General features: G+C 43.8%; 1 protein-coding gene across 1 annotated transcript in view; it reads right to left on the bottom strand.

Moving 5' to 3' along the window:
* eva1a.S (eva-1 homolog A S homeolog) overlaps nt 1-19,215 on the bottom strand; it is a 45,481-nt gene that overhangs the window by 9,000 nt on the left and 17,266 nt on the right. Inside the window, exons 2-3 of the mRNA XM_018265987.2 lie at nt 9,084-9,245; nt 6,195-6,359 (exon numbers count right to left, since the gene is read on the bottom strand). Coding sequence (XP_018121476.1) covers nt 6,195-6,306 — 112 coding nt within the window. The 5' untranslated portion in view covers nt 6,307-6,359; nt 9,084-9,245. The remainder of the gene's footprint in view (nt 1-6,194; nt 6,360-9,083; nt 9,246-19,215) is intronic.

Below are 19,215 nucleotides of genomic sequence, written 5' to 3'. Positions count from 1 at the left end.
AGCAGGTATAGTAGGGAGAGATGGTGTCTATAGTAACAGTGGGATAATAGTCTCTGGGAAGGGAGTGTGACTGTGGGATAACAGGTATAGTAGGGAGAGACGGTGCCTATAGTAACAGTGGATAATAGTCTCTGGGAAGGGAGTGTGACTGTGGGATAGCAGGTATAGTAGGGAGAGATGGTGCCTATAGTAACAGTGGGATAATAGTCTCTGGGAAGGGAGTGTGACTGTGGGATAGCAGGTATAGTAGGGAGAGATGGTGCCTATAGTAACAGTGGATAATAGTCTCTGGGAAGGGAGTGTGACTGTGGGATAGCAGGTATAGTAGGGAGAGATTGTGTCTATAGTAACAGTGGATAATAGTCTCTGGGAAGGGAGTGTGACTGTGGGATAACAGGTATAGTAGGGAGAGATGGTGCCTATAGTAACAGTGGGATAATAGTCTCTGGGAAGGGAGTGTGACTGTGGGATAGCAGGTATAGTAGGGAGAGATGGTGCCTATAGTAACAGTGGATAATAGTCTCTGGGAAGGGAGTGTGACTGTGGGATAACAGGTATAGTAGGGAGAGACGGTGCCTATAGTAACAGTGGATAATAGTCTCTGGGAAGGGAGTGTGACTGTGGGATAGCAGGTATAGTAGGGAGAGATGGTGCCTATAGTAACAGTGGATAATAGTCTCTGGGAAGGGAGTGTGACTGTGGGATAGCAGGTAAAGTAGGGAGAGATGGTGCCTATAGTAACAGTGGATAATAGTCTCTGGGAAGGGAGTGTGACTGTGGGATAGCAGGTATAGTAGGGAGAGATGGTGCCTATAGTAACAGTGGGATAATAGTCTCTGGGAAGGGAGTGTGACTGTGGGATAGCAGGTATAGTAGGGAGAGATGGTGCCTATAGTAACAGTGGGTAATAGTCTCTGGGAAGGGAGTGTGACTGTGGGATAGCAGGTATAGTAGGGAGAGATGGTGCCTATAGTAACAGTGGATAATAGTCTCTGGGAAGGGAGTGTGACTGTGGGATAGCAGGTATAGTAGGGAGAGATGGTGCCTATAGTAACTAGAGATGTCGCGAACTGTTCGCCGGCGAACTTGTTCGCGCGAACATCGGGTGTTCGCGCTCGCCGGAAGTTCGCGAACGTCGCGCGACGTTCGCCATTTTGGGTTCGCCATTGTTGGCGCTTTTTTTTGCCCTCTCACCCCAGACCAGCAGGTACATGGCAGCCAATCAGGAAGCTCTCCCCTGGACCACTCCCCTTCCCTATAAAAACCGAAGCCCTGCAGCGTTTTTTCACTCTGCCTGTGTGTGCTGAAGAGATAGTGTAGGGAGAGAGCTGCTGCCTGTTAGTGATTTCAGGGACAGTTGAAAGTTTGCTGGCTAGTAATCGTTTTGATACTGCTCTGTTATTGGAGGGACAGAAGTCTGCAGGGGTTTGAGGGACATTTAAGCTTAGGTAGCTTTGCTGGCTAGTAATCTACCTTCTACTGCAGTGCTCTGTATGTAGCTGCAGTGGGCAGCTGTCCTGCTTCTGATCTCATCTGCTGACTGCTGCAATAACAGTAGTCCTTGTAAGGACTGCTTTTATTTATTTTTTTGTTGTTTTACTACTACTACTACTACTACTATAAGAGCCCAGTGCTATTAGTCTAGCAGTGTTGGGGAGTGGGACTGGTGTGCTAATCTGCTGCTCCTAGTAGTTCAGCAGCACCAAATTTAATTTTTTTTTTTTAATATTCATTTTTTTTTTATTTTACTTTTTTTATTTTACTACCGCTGTAGTAGTGTATAAGTTGACCTTTTAGGCATTATTTGCCCTGTAGGCATTATTTGCACACTGTTTTCTTCAACCCGCCATCTAGCTGTGTGACCTTGTTCACATTCTGTCTAAATATCCATAATATTACCGTCTCCAGAAAAAACACCGGAGTGACTTTTTTCAAGCAGCATTCATATATTTTACGTAATCCGTATCCACCGCTGTAGTAGTGTATACGTTGACCTTGTAGGCATTATTTGCACACTGTTTTCTTCAACCCGCCATCTAGCTGTGTGACCTTGTTCACATTCTGTCTAAATATCCATAATATTACCGTCTCCAGAAAAAACACCGGAGTGACTTTTTTCAAGCAGCCATAATATATTTTACGTAATCCGTATCCACCGCTGTAGTAGTGTATACGTTGACCTTGTAGGCATTGTTTGCCCAGTTTTTTTGGCCGCAGCCACTGAAGCACAGAGGCCAGAAAAAATATGCCATATAAATGCTGAAAATAGTCATTTTTTGCCATACGTTGACTCAACGTATATGGCAAAAAATTACTATTTTCAGCATTTATATGGCATATTTTTTCTGGCAACTGTGCTTCAGTGGCTGCGACCAAAAAACTGGACAAACAATGCCTACAAGGTCAACGTATGGCAAAAAATGACTATTTTCAGCATTTATATGGCATATTTTTTCTGGCAACTGTGCTTCAGTGGCTGCAACCAAAAAAACTGGGCAAACAATGTCTACAAGGTCAACGTATGGCGAAAAATTACTATTTTCAGCATTTATATGGCATATTTTTTATGGCAACTGTGCTTCAGTGGCTGCGTCCAAAAAAACTGGGCAAACAATGCCTACAAGGTCAACGTATGGCAGTTGTTTAAAGAGAACAGTAGATTACTAGCCAGCAAAGCTACCTAAGCTAAAATGTCCCTCAAATCCCTGCAGACTTCTGTCCCTCCAATACAGAGCAGTATCAAGCAGATTACTAGCCAGCAAACTTACTATCATCTGTCCCTGAAATCACTAACAGCTCTCCCCCTACACTATCTCTTCCAAGCACACACAGGCAGATTTTTCAGATACATTTTTGCCCTTGATCCCCCTCTGGCATGCCACTGTCCAGGTCGTTGCACCCTTTAAACAACTTTAAAATCATTTTTCTGGCCAGAAATGTCTTTTCTAGATGTTAAAGTTCGCCTTCCCATTGAAGTCTATGGGGTTCGCGAACCGTTCGCGAACCGCTCGCATTTTTGCGCAAGTTCGCGAATATGTTCGCGAACTTTTTTTCCGACGTTCGCTACATCCCTAATAGTAACAGTGGATAATAGTCTCTGGGAAGGGAGTGTGACTGTGGGATAGCAGGTATAGTAGGGAGAGATGGTGCCTATAGTAACAATGGATAATAGTCTCTGGGAAGGGAGTGTGACTGTGGGATAGCAGGTATAGTAGCGAGAGATGGTGCCTATAGTAACAGTGGATAATAGTCTCTGGGAAGGGAGTGTGACTGTGGGATAGCAGGTATAGTAGGGAGAGATGGTGCCTATAGTAACAGTGGATAATAGTCTCTGGGAAGGGAGTGTGACTGTGGGATAGCAGGTATAGTAGAGAGAGATGGTGTCTATAGTAACAGTGGGATAATAATCTCTGGGAAGGGAGTGTGACTGTGGGATAGCAGGTATAGTAGGGAGAGATGGTGTCTATAGTAACAGTGGATAATAGTCTCTGGGAAGGGAGTGTGACTGTGGGATAGCAGGTATAGTAGGGAGAGATGGTGTCTATAGTAACAGTGGATAATAGTCTCTGGGAAGGGAGTGTGACTGTGGGATAGCAGGTATAGTAGGGAGAGATGGTGCCTATAGTAACAATGGATAATAGTCTCTGGGAAGGGAGTGTGACTGTGGGATAGCAGGTATAGTAGGGAGAGATGGTGCCTATAGTAACAGTGGGATAATAGTCTCTGGGAAGGGAGTGTGACTGTGGGATAGCAGGTATAGTAGGGAGAGATGGTGCCTATAGTAACAGTGGGTAATAGTCTCTGGGAAGGGAGTGTGACTGTGGGATAGCAGGTATAGTAGGGAGAGATGGTGCCTATAGTAACAGTGGATAATAGTCTCTGGGAAGGGAGTGTGACTGTGGGATAGCAGGTATAGTAGGGAGAGATGGTGCCTATAGTAACAGTGGATAATAGTCTCTGGGAAGGGAGTGTGACTGTGGGATAGCAGGTATAGTAGGGAGAGATGGTGCCTATAGTAACAATGGATAATAGTCTCTGGGAAGGGAGTGTGACTGTGGGATAGCAGGTATAGTAGCGAGAGATGGTGCCTATAGTAACAGTGGATAATAGTCTCTGGGAAGGGAGTGTGACTGTGGGATAGCAGGTATAGTAGGGAGAGATGGTGCCTATAGTAACAGTGGATAATAGTCTCTGGGAAGGGAGTGTGACTGTGGGATAGCAGGTATAGTAGAGAGAGATGGTGTCTATAGTAACAGTGGGATAATAATCTCTGGGAAGGGAGTGTGACTGTGGGATAGCAGGTATAGTAGGGAGAGATGGTGTCTATAGTAACAGTGGATAATAGTCTCTGGGAAGGGAGTGTGACTGTGGGATAGCAGGTATAGTAGGGAGAGATGGTGTCTATAGTAACAGTGGATAATAGTCTCTGGGAAGGGAGTGTGACTGTGGGATAGCAGGTATAGTAGGGAGAGATGGTGTCTATAGTAACAGTGGATAATAGTCTCTGGGAAGGGAGTGTGGCTGTGGAAAAGCAGGTATAGCAGTCTTCCTAGAATGCAGGCCATAGGCCAGTGAATTCATTCTCTCAGCTGGATGTCAAGAGGAATTATTAAAAATACTTTTGTTTTTCTTTTTTTTATCTTTCCTTCAGTGTCAAACACACTAAATTCTTTGTAGTGTGAGTAAAAAACACATGTATTTACCAGAAAGCCGAAAAATATAATATTCCCAGATATGTACAAAAATGTTTATCTAACGTGTCATTATATTCAAGAATAACCTTCTGAATGGAAAATGGCCCAGAAGACATTACTCATGAGAAACTACGGCCATTAAAAACATCCTACCAAAATACAATTTGTCTTTGTGTGGAAGAAGCTAACTTCCTTCCGATAATGCACATAAGCTTACAGCTTCTGAGATCTGACAGAAGAGTATGAGTAAATGTTCTTTGGGGCAGTGAACCCCTCTTGCTTTGGATAGTGAGCAGTGGCTTTTATAAATGATATTTATTCACAGACATGTCTCCATGGTCCAGACAGGATGACTCAATAAACTGAGCAAATTCCTATGGAATCCGTCATCTTCTAAACACTGTGCAGGTTATGGAGAAGCCTGAGCTCAGTGACGCAGCCACCAAACTTGAACACGGGAAAGACTTTCCCACTAGGTCAGTTCTTGGCAGATACTAAGCACCCTTTGACCCTTAAAGTGTTGAAGCATCTTTCAAAGCTTGAGAGATGATGGGAGCTTGTCAACAGATGGAGATCCAATGCTCTGTATCCCTATGCAGGGTACAAACAGGGTGACTGATATGGCCCCCAGAGAGTATACGTTATATTTGATATTAAAATGGGGCAGCATGTAGAGAAAGCACAGATAAAAAGAATAGGTCAAGATGGCTCAACCTAAAGGCCCTCATACACGGGCCGATAAAAGCTGCTGACAGACCGAGTCGGCAATTTATTGGCCCATGTGTAGGGCCATCCGACGGGCTTCCCCAATCGATATCTGGCCAAAAGTCGATCAGCTGTCGGTCAGGCAGTTTATAAATCCCATCGGATCACGCCCGCATCTGTGCATTTATGCGGTCCCGCCATCCGACCGCCCTTATCGGATCCATTATGATCCAATCATTGGGCCCTAGGGCCCATGATCAGATCAGCCCGATATCGCCACCTTAATGTGGGCATATCAGGGAGAGATCCGCTCGTTTGGCGATAAGACCTTTAGGGTCTTCATTTGTTACAGAAGTACAACTCCTAGCACTCACTGAAAGCTTAGGTAGATCCTGTCTTGGGGCCCCAATAGAATTAAAGCTGGACCCCCAATTTTTTTCCATTAAAGTGCCAATATATTGCATGTTTATCCTGAATCAAGCCCAGAATTGCTGTGGTATGAGGTTGGCAGATGGAGAGAGTAGGCCAAGTTGGTGACATTAAGGCAAGATGGGAGACACAGTAGGAATAGTTGGCAACCAAACGGCAAGAGAGAGACATTGGGGAAGATGGGGCAATATGGAAAGTAGGTAACAGTAGCACAAAGTAGAGTCGATAGGGCCAGAAGGAGACAGTAGCCCTGTATCAGTTTTGCCCACCTTGCCACCCATCAGTTGCTAGACTACAATTCTCAGTATCTTCCAGCAGCTGAAGATTGCATTATAGGCGCTACTTTAATCAGCTTACATACAGTACCTGTGATAAAGGAATATGCTGCCATGATGTTGCTGAGCACTGCCATCTCCCTGTTCATCTCACCCACGGGTGCCATAGTGCGGTTGGTGACAGGCTGATAAGCCTCATCCATAGAAGGGTCGTTACTTGCTGGATAAAAGGCAGCAGCTCTTCCCTTCTTCTTCTCTGTTATAACACAAAATAAAAAACAAAACAACTTAGGAACATGAACTGGGTCCTACCTGGTGGTGTCTTCCCTTAAGAGTATGCTAGTAGTCTAAAAGCCATGCGACAGGTGTAAGACATAGTCATAAAGAGAACTGCAGTCCTTGCTTAGAGCACATACAGCTAGACTCAGGCAGACCATACTGATGAGTGGAGCACTGGCACCTCTTCTCATTCTACTACATGCTCAATGTTCTTTCCTCCACATCTACTAATAAGGTGGTACCAGGGCCCTTCCAGTACTCCCTCCCCTGCCACATTCTGTGCATGCAGTCATTCGAGGGGGATCGTGGTGGCTGGCCGGGTCGCCCGGTAGACTTGGCCCGTCGCCGGGTGATACCCAGACTGGCAATCTGCAAATGCCAGAGGGTCTACTGTAAACTGCCAAGTACTGGCACTTTTTATGTAGTCTTATGGGGCTTTTTGGGTCTCAAATTAAAATGCCAGGTTATAGTTTAAACAATATGGGGAACTGGTTCCCTGCACATAATTTAAAATCAGGCAAGGGAAAATATATGGGAGAGGAATCCTACATAAATATAATATCTCTGGTGTTTCACTTAGTAGCTGGCTCTTCTGCATTTCAGAAATCCCTTCCAATGAGATGCTGGGTTACTCTCTGGCAGCAGAATGGGTTAATAACGTAACAATCAACTTGGTTACCTGTCTCTGGTTTATTTCAGGGGGCTAATTATGTTGGGAGCAGCTCTGTGTATCACTTCCTCTCTTGCAACTTTCTCATTAAATTTAGTCGGAGAATCATTTCCTCTTTGGAGTGGGCGAGTAAGTGGGAGCTAATTGAATTTTATATGGGCAAGAAAAGAAATCTGAGCACCAGTTGCATAAAAACAAAGCAGTCCCTAAAAGAATTTGAGCAGCTTCCTACCTCCAACTGAGCAGTTTGGGAAATTCCAGATATATACAAGTGATCTAAAGGGGCCAGGCAGAGAATGAAAGAAGGTGGGGGCCCATATAATGCAAAACTACACAAATCAGGCGTTTTCACACCACAACTCTCCAGTTAAACTCCAACTCCCACCCTTTAACAGTCTAGAATACTTGAAGTTGTAGTTCAATAACAGCAAATGACATGCAAATACACATAAAATGTATTTAAAGCATCAGATATTTGCTCTTTGCCCAACCCTGAAATCAGCCTTGCCAAGCTGACTACCAGTAGTAAGTCAAAAGGACAGATATGTAGGCATAACTTAATATTCATGGAAGTGTGTACTCATCTGTAGAGCAACTCTGAAACAGAATGTATCTGAGGCTTTACTTGACCTTTAAATGTAGCTGTAGTTAAAAGTATTTATTGTCCCTAGGTTAATTAATATTTTTTCACTATGGCTATTTGCTGGGCAACAGCAACCTCTAGTCTAGCCAGTCGAAGTATTAGAACATTCACAGGACTTGACCAACCTCTAGAATTAGAACATTCACATGGCTATAATCAACCTCTAGCCAATCAGAAAATTAGAACTTTCACAGGACTGGACCAACCTCTAGCCAATCAGGGAATTAGAACATTCACAGGACTGGACCAACCTCTAGCCAATCAGGGAATTAGAACATTCACAGGACTGGACCAACCTTTAGCCAATCAGAGAATTAGAATATTCACAGGACTGGACCAACCTCTAGCCAAAAAGAGAATTAGAGCATTCACAGGGCTATAATCAAGCTCTAGCCAATCAGAGAATTAGAGCATTCACAGGGCTATAATCAACCTCTAGCCAATCAGATAATTAGAACATTCACATTACTATAATAAACCTTTAGCCAATCAGAAAATTAAAACATTCAAAGGACTGGACCAAACTCTAGCCAATCAAAGAATTAGAAAATTCACAGGACTGGACCAACCTCTAGCCAAAAAGAGAATTAAAGCTTTCACGGGGCTATAATCAGCCTCTAGCCAATCAGAGAATTAGAACATTCACAGGGCTATAAACAACCTCTTGCTAATCAGAGAACTAGAACATTTGCAGTACTATAATAAAACTTTAGCCAATTAGAAAAGTAAAACATTCAGGATTGGACGAACCTCTAGCCAATCAGAGAATTAGAACATTCACAGGCCTTGACCAACCTCTAGCCAATTAGAGCATTCAAAAGGATCTAACCAACCTCTAGCCAAAGAGAATTGGAACATTCACAGGGTTATAATCAACCTCTAGCTAATCAGAAAATTAGAACATTTACAACGCTGGAACCAACTCTAGACCAGTGATTCTCAACCCCTTGAATGTTGTTCCCAGTAGCCTCAAGGCAGGTGCTAATTTTTTAATTCCTGGCTTGGAGGCAAGCCAGCTGTACTGACAGACAAAGCCAACAACAGCCCATATTGTGGGCTACTGTAGCCAATCAAAGCATCAGAATATTTACAGGACCTAAAATATGATACGTAATTCAGGGGGTATCATTGAAATGGAAGTGAATAAAACATGTTGTGCTGCACTTGATTTTTGCACTTTGCATCCTGCCCAGCACTGGGTAAATGACTCCTATTGCCTCTCAAAATATAGTGAATATTGTTATGTCAGCAGAGACATCCTGGGGTTTGTAGAACCCCCACCTGAAGATTGGTAACCAGAAGACTGATGCCGATCTAAAAAGCACGTCTAATTATCATGACATCACTACGTACCAGGGCACCCTGTAGCCATTTCCATGATATCATACCTGGCAGTCGCTGCTCTGTTATAAAAGCTGGATCAGCGACGAAGGCTCCATCTCCTATAACATTCCGAGCGTATGTACCCCTCTGCCGTGGGAAGTGTGTTTGTAGGATTCCTTGGTAATTTGTTGACTTTGGCTCAGTTTCATAGAGCAATTTCTTCGGCACTGAAAACAAAACAAGAAGGGAAATCAATTAAGAGACAGAAGATTTCTACTTCGCTAGCATTAAGCTTAAAAACCATTAATCCTTAAATATGTTTTTGTTAAATTAGATTAAATATCATTCATCAGTGACTGCACATTCCTGTTGGTCATATTTTCTAAAAGAGGCTAAAATCCATTAAGTATGTAGAGGTGCATGAGAAATGTCCTACATAGACTGACTCTAACAGTGCCAAATCAAATTTCCATTTTAAGGACATTACCCTACCACCACTCAATAGAGGTCACAAACAAAGACCCTGGACAGAAGTGTTAGAACACTTACTAAGGTTAATATGCCAACCTTTAAACAGTAGTAACTTTGGGGGGTTTGAGATTGGATACTCACAAACGTTTAATAAATTATGTACACCTTCAAATATTATCTGTTCTCCAATATCCAGGTCTCCAGTCGCTCTAAAAGAATTTGCTTAAAATAGTGTACAATCCTTTTGGATTCTTTTTGGATCCTTTAGGATTCGGATCCTGGATACTGGAGAAGATATATTTGAAGGTCTACATAATTTATTAAACGTTTGTGAGTATCCAATCTCAAACCCCCAAAGTTACTACTGTTTAAAGGTTGGCATATTAATCCAAAAGGCGAAAGAAACACAGCACTTTCCCTGTAGAGTGTCAGTTCACATAAAGGTGTATCATTAAGTTTTAAAACTACTACACTATATTGGGCACTTTTCCCTTTGTTATCTATCTTCAAGCTGTTTTTGAGCGCTGGTCCATTTGTATAAACAGTGTTGACTGTTACACCTGAGGGAGAACGGACATTGGGTACCGTCTGAGGAAGTGGACTACAGATCTCCTAGATGCTTTGTCTGCTTCTTGACTTGTCTAGTCTAGTTCCTATCATGTTCCAGCCCTGTCTGTCCTGCTCCTGGTTCCATTTCTGCCTTTCCTGCTCCTGGTTCCAGTTCTGTCTTTCCTGCTCCTGGTTCAAGTCCTGTCTGTCCTGCTCCTGGTTCTAGCCCTGTCTGTCCTGCTTCTGGTTCCAGTCCTGTCTGTCCTGCTCCTGGCCCAGCTCTGTCTGTCCTGTTCCTGGTTACAGCCCTGTCTGTCCTGCTTCTGGTTCCAGCTCTGCGTGTCCTGCTGCAGTCCTGCTCCAGCTCCAGTCCTCTTCGCCCGAGAACCTTAATGCCAATTGCCATGTGACCAGCCTCACAAGACTGAAACTATAGTCAGCAGATGTTGAATCATCATTAGATCTTAATGAGTTTCAAGCCCATTTGGCAGCGGCTTATCCTTTCCAAGAAAAGGAAATATTTAGGGAAATGTGACAACCTCTGGAAAGAACTCATTACTATTTTTTTGTTATCCATTAAAGCTTTTCAGAACCCCCTGATAAACGGAGACAATGTAGCAGTCCCCAGTCGACTCCTGTTCATGGCCTGGCATTTTTGTGCATATAATAATAGTACATGGAAAGTATCAAGGGGAACTTAAAAATGTGCCAATCCAGCCATGAGGAGTTTACAGATTCTCACATCTGCCAGCTATAATGACAGTGCTTCCCGTTCCTGCGGTTTGAGTTCTTTCTTCTCTAGATGTAAGTCTCACCAAGATTAAGGGCACACAACAGACAATGCTCTCATTGTGCACATTCACAGTCAACTTGTATTTTTAGTCATTTTAAAATCATTCCTAGAATTTAGCTGTGGCTTCTCTTAAAAATACCGCGGGCAAGGAAGTGGGATGAAAACTGGAAAAAAATTTAATTTGCATGAAAGGCATTCATTTTCATAATAACAAAGACCTGCTTGACACAATTGTTCCCAAGAACTACATATACTTTAAAGGGATACTGTCATGGGAAAAAAAAATTTTTTCAAAATGAATCAGTTAATAGTGCTGGTCAAGCAGAATTCTGCACTGAAATCCATTTCTCAAAAGAGCAAACCGATTTTTTTTATATTCAATTTTGAAATCTGACATGGGGCTAGACATATTGTCAATTTCCCAGCTGCCCCAAGTCATGTGACTTGTGCTCTGATAAACTTCAATCACTCTTTACTGCTGTACTGCAAGTTGGAGTGATATCACCCCCTCCATTTCCCCCCCCAGCAGCCAAACAAAAGAACAATGGGAGGGTAACCAGATAGCAGCTCCCTAACACAAGATAACAGCTGCCTGGTAGATCTAAGAACAACACTCAATAGTAAAAACCCATGTCCCACTGAGACACATTCAGTTACATTGAGAAGGAAAAACAGCAGCCTGCCAGAAAGCATTTCTCTCCTGAAGTGCAGGCACAAGTCACATGACCAGGGGCAGCTGGGAAATTGAGAAAATGTCTAGCCCCATGTCAGATTTCAAAATTGAATATAAAGAAATCTGTTTGCTCTTTTGAGAAATGGATTTCAGTGCATAATTCTGCTGGACCAGCACTATTCACTGATTCATTTTGAAAAAAAATTTTTTTCCCATGACAGTATCCCTTTAAGGCAACATTGTGGAATGTGGGGTACAAAAAAGTATTAAAAAATGTAAAGGGGTAAGTATATAAAACATATACCAATAACAACCCTGTGATGGTGCCGGAGATAAGAAAAGATCCAAGGAAATAAGAACACAGGCTGTTACATCTGCTTACTGCAAAGGCAGTGATAAGTTGTGGGGATCAGTGATTGGTTGGATTTAATGCTTGGTTGTTGGCTTATTTATGCACAACTGAAATGGACACCCTCATCCAATTCAGAGAGGGCTACTAAAAGTTGAAGCTCTTGGACCTAAGGGTAGGGGCACACGGCGCGATTTCGCCGCGATTCTGCGCTAAGCGAGTTGTCGCTGCGTTTTTTAAGCCGAAATAGCTTTGCTAACTTTGGCGCTGGCGTCAATGCAAATCGCGGCGAAATCGCTGCGCTAATTCACACGCGGCGATTCGTTTTCTATTGTTGTCCGAAGTTGCCTCGCTGGGCGTTTCCGGGCGACAGTAGAAAAAGAATCGCCGCGTGTGAATTAGCGCAGCGATTTCGCCGCGATTTGCATTGACGCCAGCGCCAAAGTTAGCAAAGCTATTTCGGCTTAAAAAACGCAGCGACAACTCGCCCAGCGCAGAATCGCGGCGAAATCGCGCCGTGTGCCCCTAGCCTAAGGCTGAAGACACATCAAGCTACTAGTAACAGCTACTTGTCATGGCTACAAAATATAGACAATAGTGATAATTGGCTTTGCTAAGACACTACATGTGTTTTAGCAGGGCCGTTCTCATTATCTCTCATTATGTGTAGCTCTACTAGTAGCTCAATGTGTCGAAAAGGTTGTTCGCCCTCGTAAACTAAGTTGTCATCAAAGCAGAGCTACTCAGACAGTCTCACGTGTGTCTCCGAGAGTCTTCAAGATGACATAAATTTATGGGTTGATGGATTAGGACCACCTTGAACTAAGCACACTTTTGTTCTAGTGATTCTTTCATTTTGAAGACACTGGTTTCATACACAGGATATTTGTTTTCTGTGTTCCACTGGCCCACTATTTCATTGGTTCATAATGAATGTAAGTATTTTATTGGTTCTTCGATCTAAGACAAGGGCATTAGGCAAAACCTCGGAATACATGGGAGGTACTCCCTGGTTTATGGCATCTTTCCACTGAGGATCTTCACTTAACGGCTTTTAAACATATAGACATATTGAATATGAACCTGCAAGCACCCCTTAAATTGAAAGAGTCCAGATAAACCAGATCTTACTCTAAAGGCCCCCATACATGGGCAGATAAAAGCTGCCGACGGACCAAGTCAGCAGCTTATTGGCCCATGTGTGGAGCCATTCGGCAGGCTTCCCCGATCGATATCTGGCTGAAAGTTGGCTAAAGTAGGTTAAAAAATCCCGTTGGATTGCGGCTGCATCTATGTGTGTATGCGGTCCGTATCAAACCCATTATGATCCGATTGTTGGGCCCTAGTGCCCACTATCGGATCAGCCCGATATCGCCCACTTCAATGTGGGCATATTGTGGAGAGATATGTCTATGGCCACCTTTATAGCCCATAGTTGCCACTTGTGTCAAATTCCCAAGGATACTCAATAACTCCACAGTCAGAAATGAGCACACCATCTGAAAAAGGATGGGATATGGGTTCATCTAGGTGGGATTAAGGTATAGGTAACTGTTATGGACACATCTAGTTGTTTACCATTATATTGGTTTATACTGATTGCCCTAAACATTTTTACCATATTAGCAGGGACCATAGAACTAGATTTGTCATTTACCACCTCGCAGAATATAGGGTACTAACTAAAGGGAACCCCCTTTCCTATAACAGTACTGCTTCCTAGTCACACTTTTCATCTGTAAGGTATCAAGGAATCACAATAATAAGAAGTCCTACCCCAGCAAGTCTACTTGATAATAACCCCAACAATGAGTTTTCTTTGGCCACAGCCCCATTAAGGCATTGCATTAAATTCCTCAGTAACTGTTAGGGAATTGGATTTCAGCAAAATATCTAGAACCACGTTCTGCAGATCTCTGACACAAGCAGTGGTGTCACTAGGTATTACTGGGCCCCACAGCTAATTATTTCTCAAGCCCCCAAAATGTGTAGAGGTTTACCTGTTTTTCTAGTATTTATTGAAACTCTATATGAATTAGGGTCTCATGGGGCCCCTATACCTCCTGGGCCCCCATGTAGTAGCGGGGTCTGCTTCCTCTGTAGTTAAGCCACTGGACACAAGTGCTTTTAGATAGAATTGGGTTTCCTACAAAACTGCTTTGCCATGAATAACCCTAGTTTTAGGGGTGCATAACCTCCTGTTCTGGCAACAGGAGGTTAAAGGGTTTGCTATACAGAGAACCATTTTATGCACCTCTCAGTGCAGCTGCCAAATCTCTGTACTGCCATGATTAAGACGGCTCCTTAACTCCCACCAAAGACCACCAGCGGTGTGATTAGTGCGACCCAAAGATTCCAGCAAAGAGGAGCCAAGGAGAGTCTGACCAGGCTGCTGCAGAGCACGGAACAGGCAGGAAGGTTTCCAGTAACCTTATACCCCAGCCAGTTCCTCTCTCTCTCTCTCCGACATAAGCGAATGTTCCTCTACATTTGGAACTGAAGGCACTAGTACTTGGCAAGGCAAATTCTGTGTATTTCTGCTTGTAAACTTGGACGCACATATTCCAAAAAAAGCAGCCCTACATGTGGTGTTCATTAGCCGTGCCGGGCGAGAGCTTGTTTATAATAACTGGCGTGTGCCCATATTAAAGCGGCCCAGTTGTTTTATAGGCGCTCTAATGAACGGCTGGAAATGCTAACAAGGTTTCCTGCTTATTAGGTTTCAAGAGGAAGGCTGAGGGCAAGAATACAATTTCTATTATTCTAAATCCTTTCATATACGGAAAAAGCTGGTCTGCAGCCCAGTGCGGGTCTGGATCAAACTACTCTGGGGCTGCAAGTCTCAGACAATACTTTATGGGTTTGTTAACTAGGATGGAAATAAACAGGATGTCAAGTCAACTTAGTCATTTTCAGTTTTGCTGTTACTGATCCTGAAAGGTTTTCGGCACCCTGGGACTGGGCTAATTTTCTTTCTGTCCCTTCCTGGAAATGAACCAAGGAAAAAGGAAATGTCCGTTAGCACTTTAGGGTAGCGGCACACGAGGCTACTGGGGTTGTCACCCAGCAAAGAATCGGCTCTTCTTCGGGCGTCTAATCTCCCCTAAAAGCCTTCCCATCGTCTAGAATGTAAATCGCCGACGGGATGGTACTCAGAGTCTCGTTTTCCGAAGTTGCCCAAAGTTGACTCACGAGGAATCTTCAGGGGACTTCAGAAAACGCCCGCCGGCGATTTACATTCTAGACGACCGGAATGCTTTTCGGTGAGATTAGTCACAAGAAAAAGAGGCGATTTGTCACTGGGCGACTAATCTCCCTGGAATCTTCACCACCGTTAAGTGTAAATGGAAACCAAAGTCAAAATGCTTAGATCAGCCTTACAGGACTACAGTTGCATAGTCAAGCCCAGGAGTCAATGCTGAGCACAACTGATATTACAGGCTTTGATATATTTCTGACATAGAGAAAAAGAGGAGACCTTTATTTCAGGTAATGCTCTTATGGCGGGAGGCTTCAGCATTTGATACTATGACCAGAGGTAAATAGTTAGGGACCGCCATATGGGGTTTACCTTGACGTGGTATGGTGGCCGAATCCCAGCCCTTTTTTTGCAGGATTTAAATTTGTCTGAATCTTTAGTGACTAGCTAAAATCTGAGCCCTAAAAGTAAAGTATGGCACAGAGAAAAATAACATTCTGATTATTTTAAATGAACAGAACAATGGGAAGCTACTGTTTCTAAAAAATTGGATCAAATAATGTCAATGTGTGACGGTCTTTCCATAATTCAGAGCTTTCTGTATAACAGATCCAATACATGAACAAGGAATATAAACAAAGTGCCTAATTCAAAACATCAGCACAAAATCAAATTTAGGGAAAAGAGAAGCAAATTTTTGTGTATTAATGGGAAGGCCAGAAATCAAGTGCCCCCCCCTCAGCCCAAGAGACAGACTTGAAGTCCGAAAACTTCCTCAGTATAATGTCCCTCACTGTGACCTCCCTTGGCCTGCTGATCGTGCAACAAATGGACCTACTGTGAGGAACCTAATGACGCTCTTCCTTCCTATTGTGCAGCTGACAGTTGCAAGCACATTGGTGTCACAGGCCGCAGTAACAAGCAGGAAACATTCCGACCTAACAGTCTTGGAAAGACAACAATGTGGGTGTAGAAAGATCATTTAAGAACTACCAATGCCTGACACAACATAAAGGATTATTTGAGTCGCACATGAACTGTTCGGGGGGTTAAAATGCTTTAAGTTGCCCTGGGCTAGCAGGGAGGATGACAGTTGGGAATAGTGAAATCATTGAGTACTGACACTGCAATTGAATGTTCCCAGTGGAGCCCACAAGTATGAACTGTCTACATTAATATTATTGTCGCCTCCCCCATAAATATCCAGGGAACCACAGGAGCTGGCAGTTGAGGGTGACTGCAATCACAGAGATTGTGAGGAGGAAGAGTTGGGGTGGACAGATATGATTCAGCTCTTCAAGATGGTGACAGTAAGGCAAGAACCAACCTGCCTTTCTTCAACTCGAAGAACCTTCCCACATCAAAAGACTTATATGGGGTGCTGGGAGTTGTAGCTGAAGGTTGCACTATCCTAATTTTTATTGATAATTGGGACCCACCATGTCTTCTTTGCCTCCACCGGAGTCACCACTAATGGTCAGTAAGTGTTATATTAATGGGTGCCCAACCTGCAGACCTCAGCTGTTGTTGAACTGCAATACCTAGAACCCCCCCTAACAGCCTCGGGGGTATGATAGGCTATAGTTTAACCACAGCTTGGTCATCCCTATGTAAATATGTGTCCCCCCTAAAATATCACTGCGGGTTTGTTTCTTCTCTCCTACTTGCTTGGGTTTTCAAAACAAAAATTTGAATACAGCAGGTAGACCAATTGCAAATTGCATTAAGCTAGCCAGATCACAAGCAAACCTTGGTAAGGGATTTGGCTAATAGTGATGTGCGGGATGGGTTTTGCCCCGATCCGTACCTGCCGATTATGTTACAAAAGGGGCGGGGCGAACAGGCGCGCAGCTATAAAGCCGGAAACCGACAGTTGAAGGTGGCGGGTGGGGAGAACAGGAGGAAGAGCTTGACCCGGACCCACCACCCGCAAAGGAGGTGCATGGTCAGCCCGAAACCCGACCGACCTGCGGGCCCCGTGGGTATCAGGCCGGCCCGCACATCACTATTGGCTAACCAGGGCCTAAACCACTGCCTTATGCAGTCTTCACTTCCCCTATCCAGTCTGATAGATATCTAGACAAATCCCAGGCAGATATCATTCAGGTAAACCACACACAGGGCCAATAAGCCACTGAAAGCAGCTGGAGTGTTTATGTTGGCAGAGAATATCAACCCATAAATAAGCAGCTTCAGAAAACCATTGTGTATTTCAAGCTAAAAAAACAACTATAGTAGTAATGTGCAGGTTGAGTTTTTCTTGACCCGCACCCAACCCTAACCCACTGCTCTTGTATCTGCACCCGACCCTAAACCACTGCTCCTCTATCTGCACCCAACCCTAAACCACTGCATACCTCCCAACATTTTGGGAATAAAAAGCTGCCGCGCGTAGGGCGGCGAACATTTTTGACCACGCCGATTTTTGTGGCCATACCCCCTAATTACCATGTTCATTTTACAAAATTTGGCAGGTTATGAAAGTTTGAACGTATTTCTGTGTTTTTTTTCCAGTTATTACAGTTTTGCTAATGAAGGTGAATTGCCCTTTAAGATGTGAGTCTAACTTCTCCCAAGGGACCAGTTATCTTATATTGTTACAATTACTTATTTGCTTATCTCAAAATTGTTACAAATTATCTTATCTGCAGCTGTGGCTGTTCTGGGCTCTCTGCCAAATGCCAATTAAGTTAGAAACATTGTTTCTTTTTCTGGCTGTTCAGTGCAGAGAAAAACGGGACTTTCCAGTACAAACGAGGGACTGCGGTTTGAGCTGTCAAAAGAGGGACAGTTGGGAGGTATGCCACTGCTCCTTTACCCGCACCCAAACCTAACCCAAACCCTTTCTTTATATACCAGCGCCCCATGAAAGGGACGGAGTGGGACCTGCGCAAGTACAAGATGAGGCAGAAATGGGGCAGAAGAAGGTCGTGGCCCAAGGACAACGTGCGGAAGTCGGTCCGAACCCGCTTGACTCGCGGGTCCCTAATGCTTCAGGTTGGCCCCACATCACTAAACTACAGACCTGTCCCGTATCTTTTAGGAAGCACCCATTTGGATACCCCCCAGTGGGATTTCAGCAAGGGGCTTGAAGGCAGAGTGGCTGGAGGTTGTTTTAAAGGTAAAACTCCATTTTAGAGATCAGTGAACGCTTGCACTATTTTTAAGGAACTCATATTTGATTTAACCAAATTTTTGGATTCAGCCGAACCCCTGAATCCTTTGTGAAAGATTCGGGCAAATACCGAACCAAATCCGAATCCTAATTTGCATATGCGCGGCTAAATAAAATTTTTATTTCCTTGTTTTGTGACGAAAAGTCATGTGATTTTAAGGATTCGATTTGGCCAGGCACAAGGATTTGGCCGAATTGAATCCTGCTGAAAATGGCCGAATACTGAACCAAATCCTGGATTCAATTCAAACAATGGTAGAAGATGAGAAAGACATTGCAACTAGAATCTGTCCTTAGACAGCAGTACAGCCGTGATTCCCAGTAGCTCATGAGCAACATGTTACTCTCCAACCCCTTGGATGTTACTCCCAAAGCAGCTGCTTATTTCTGAATTTCTGGTTAGAAGACAAGTTTTAGTTGTATAAAAACCAGATGTACAGCCAAACAGAGTCTCCTGTAGGCTCAGTCCACATAGGGGCTACCAATAGCCAATTACAGACCATATTTGGCACTTTTTGCATGCTTATGTTGCTCTTCAACTGTTTTTTATATTTGAATGTTGCTCACGGGTAAAAAAGGTTGGGGTCCCCTGCACTATAGGGTCACCAATGTCTCCTTAGTAGGCACCCCAACAACACGGCCGACAGGAAGACAAAACTTCTATGTTGCACCTCTCAAGCTGTCGCAGTCACCCCTGAACTCAATCTCTCACGTTAAAGAAATAATCCACATTTTACAAGTCGGGAAATATTTGCATTTCCATAGAAGTTTCCATATGAATCGGAGACCACAGAAGACCTATTAAAGCGAGTTCCATTCTCGTGAGTCCGACCTTGTGATCCAAACTCCACGTCCCTGCTTGTTAATTCACATTACTGCTGACTCAATGGCTCGTTTTAAGAGAGCCAACACAAGCTGCTGGGTTTGGACGGGTGCCACCCTGGGACGGGCTCCCACTCGGCTCTGGCACTCGTCTGGCTCTAGCGCA

Source organism: Xenopus laevis, chromosome 5S, assembly GCF_017654675.1.
Source record: "Xenopus laevis strain J_2021 chromosome 5S, Xenopus_laevis_v10.1, whole genome shotgun sequence".
In the NCBI taxonomy this organism is placed as follows: Eukaryota; Metazoa; Chordata; class Amphibia; order Anura; family Pipidae; genus Xenopus; species Xenopus laevis.
Note: the sequence above shows the minus strand (reverse complement) of the source record. Positions and strands in the feature narration are given on the sequence as shown.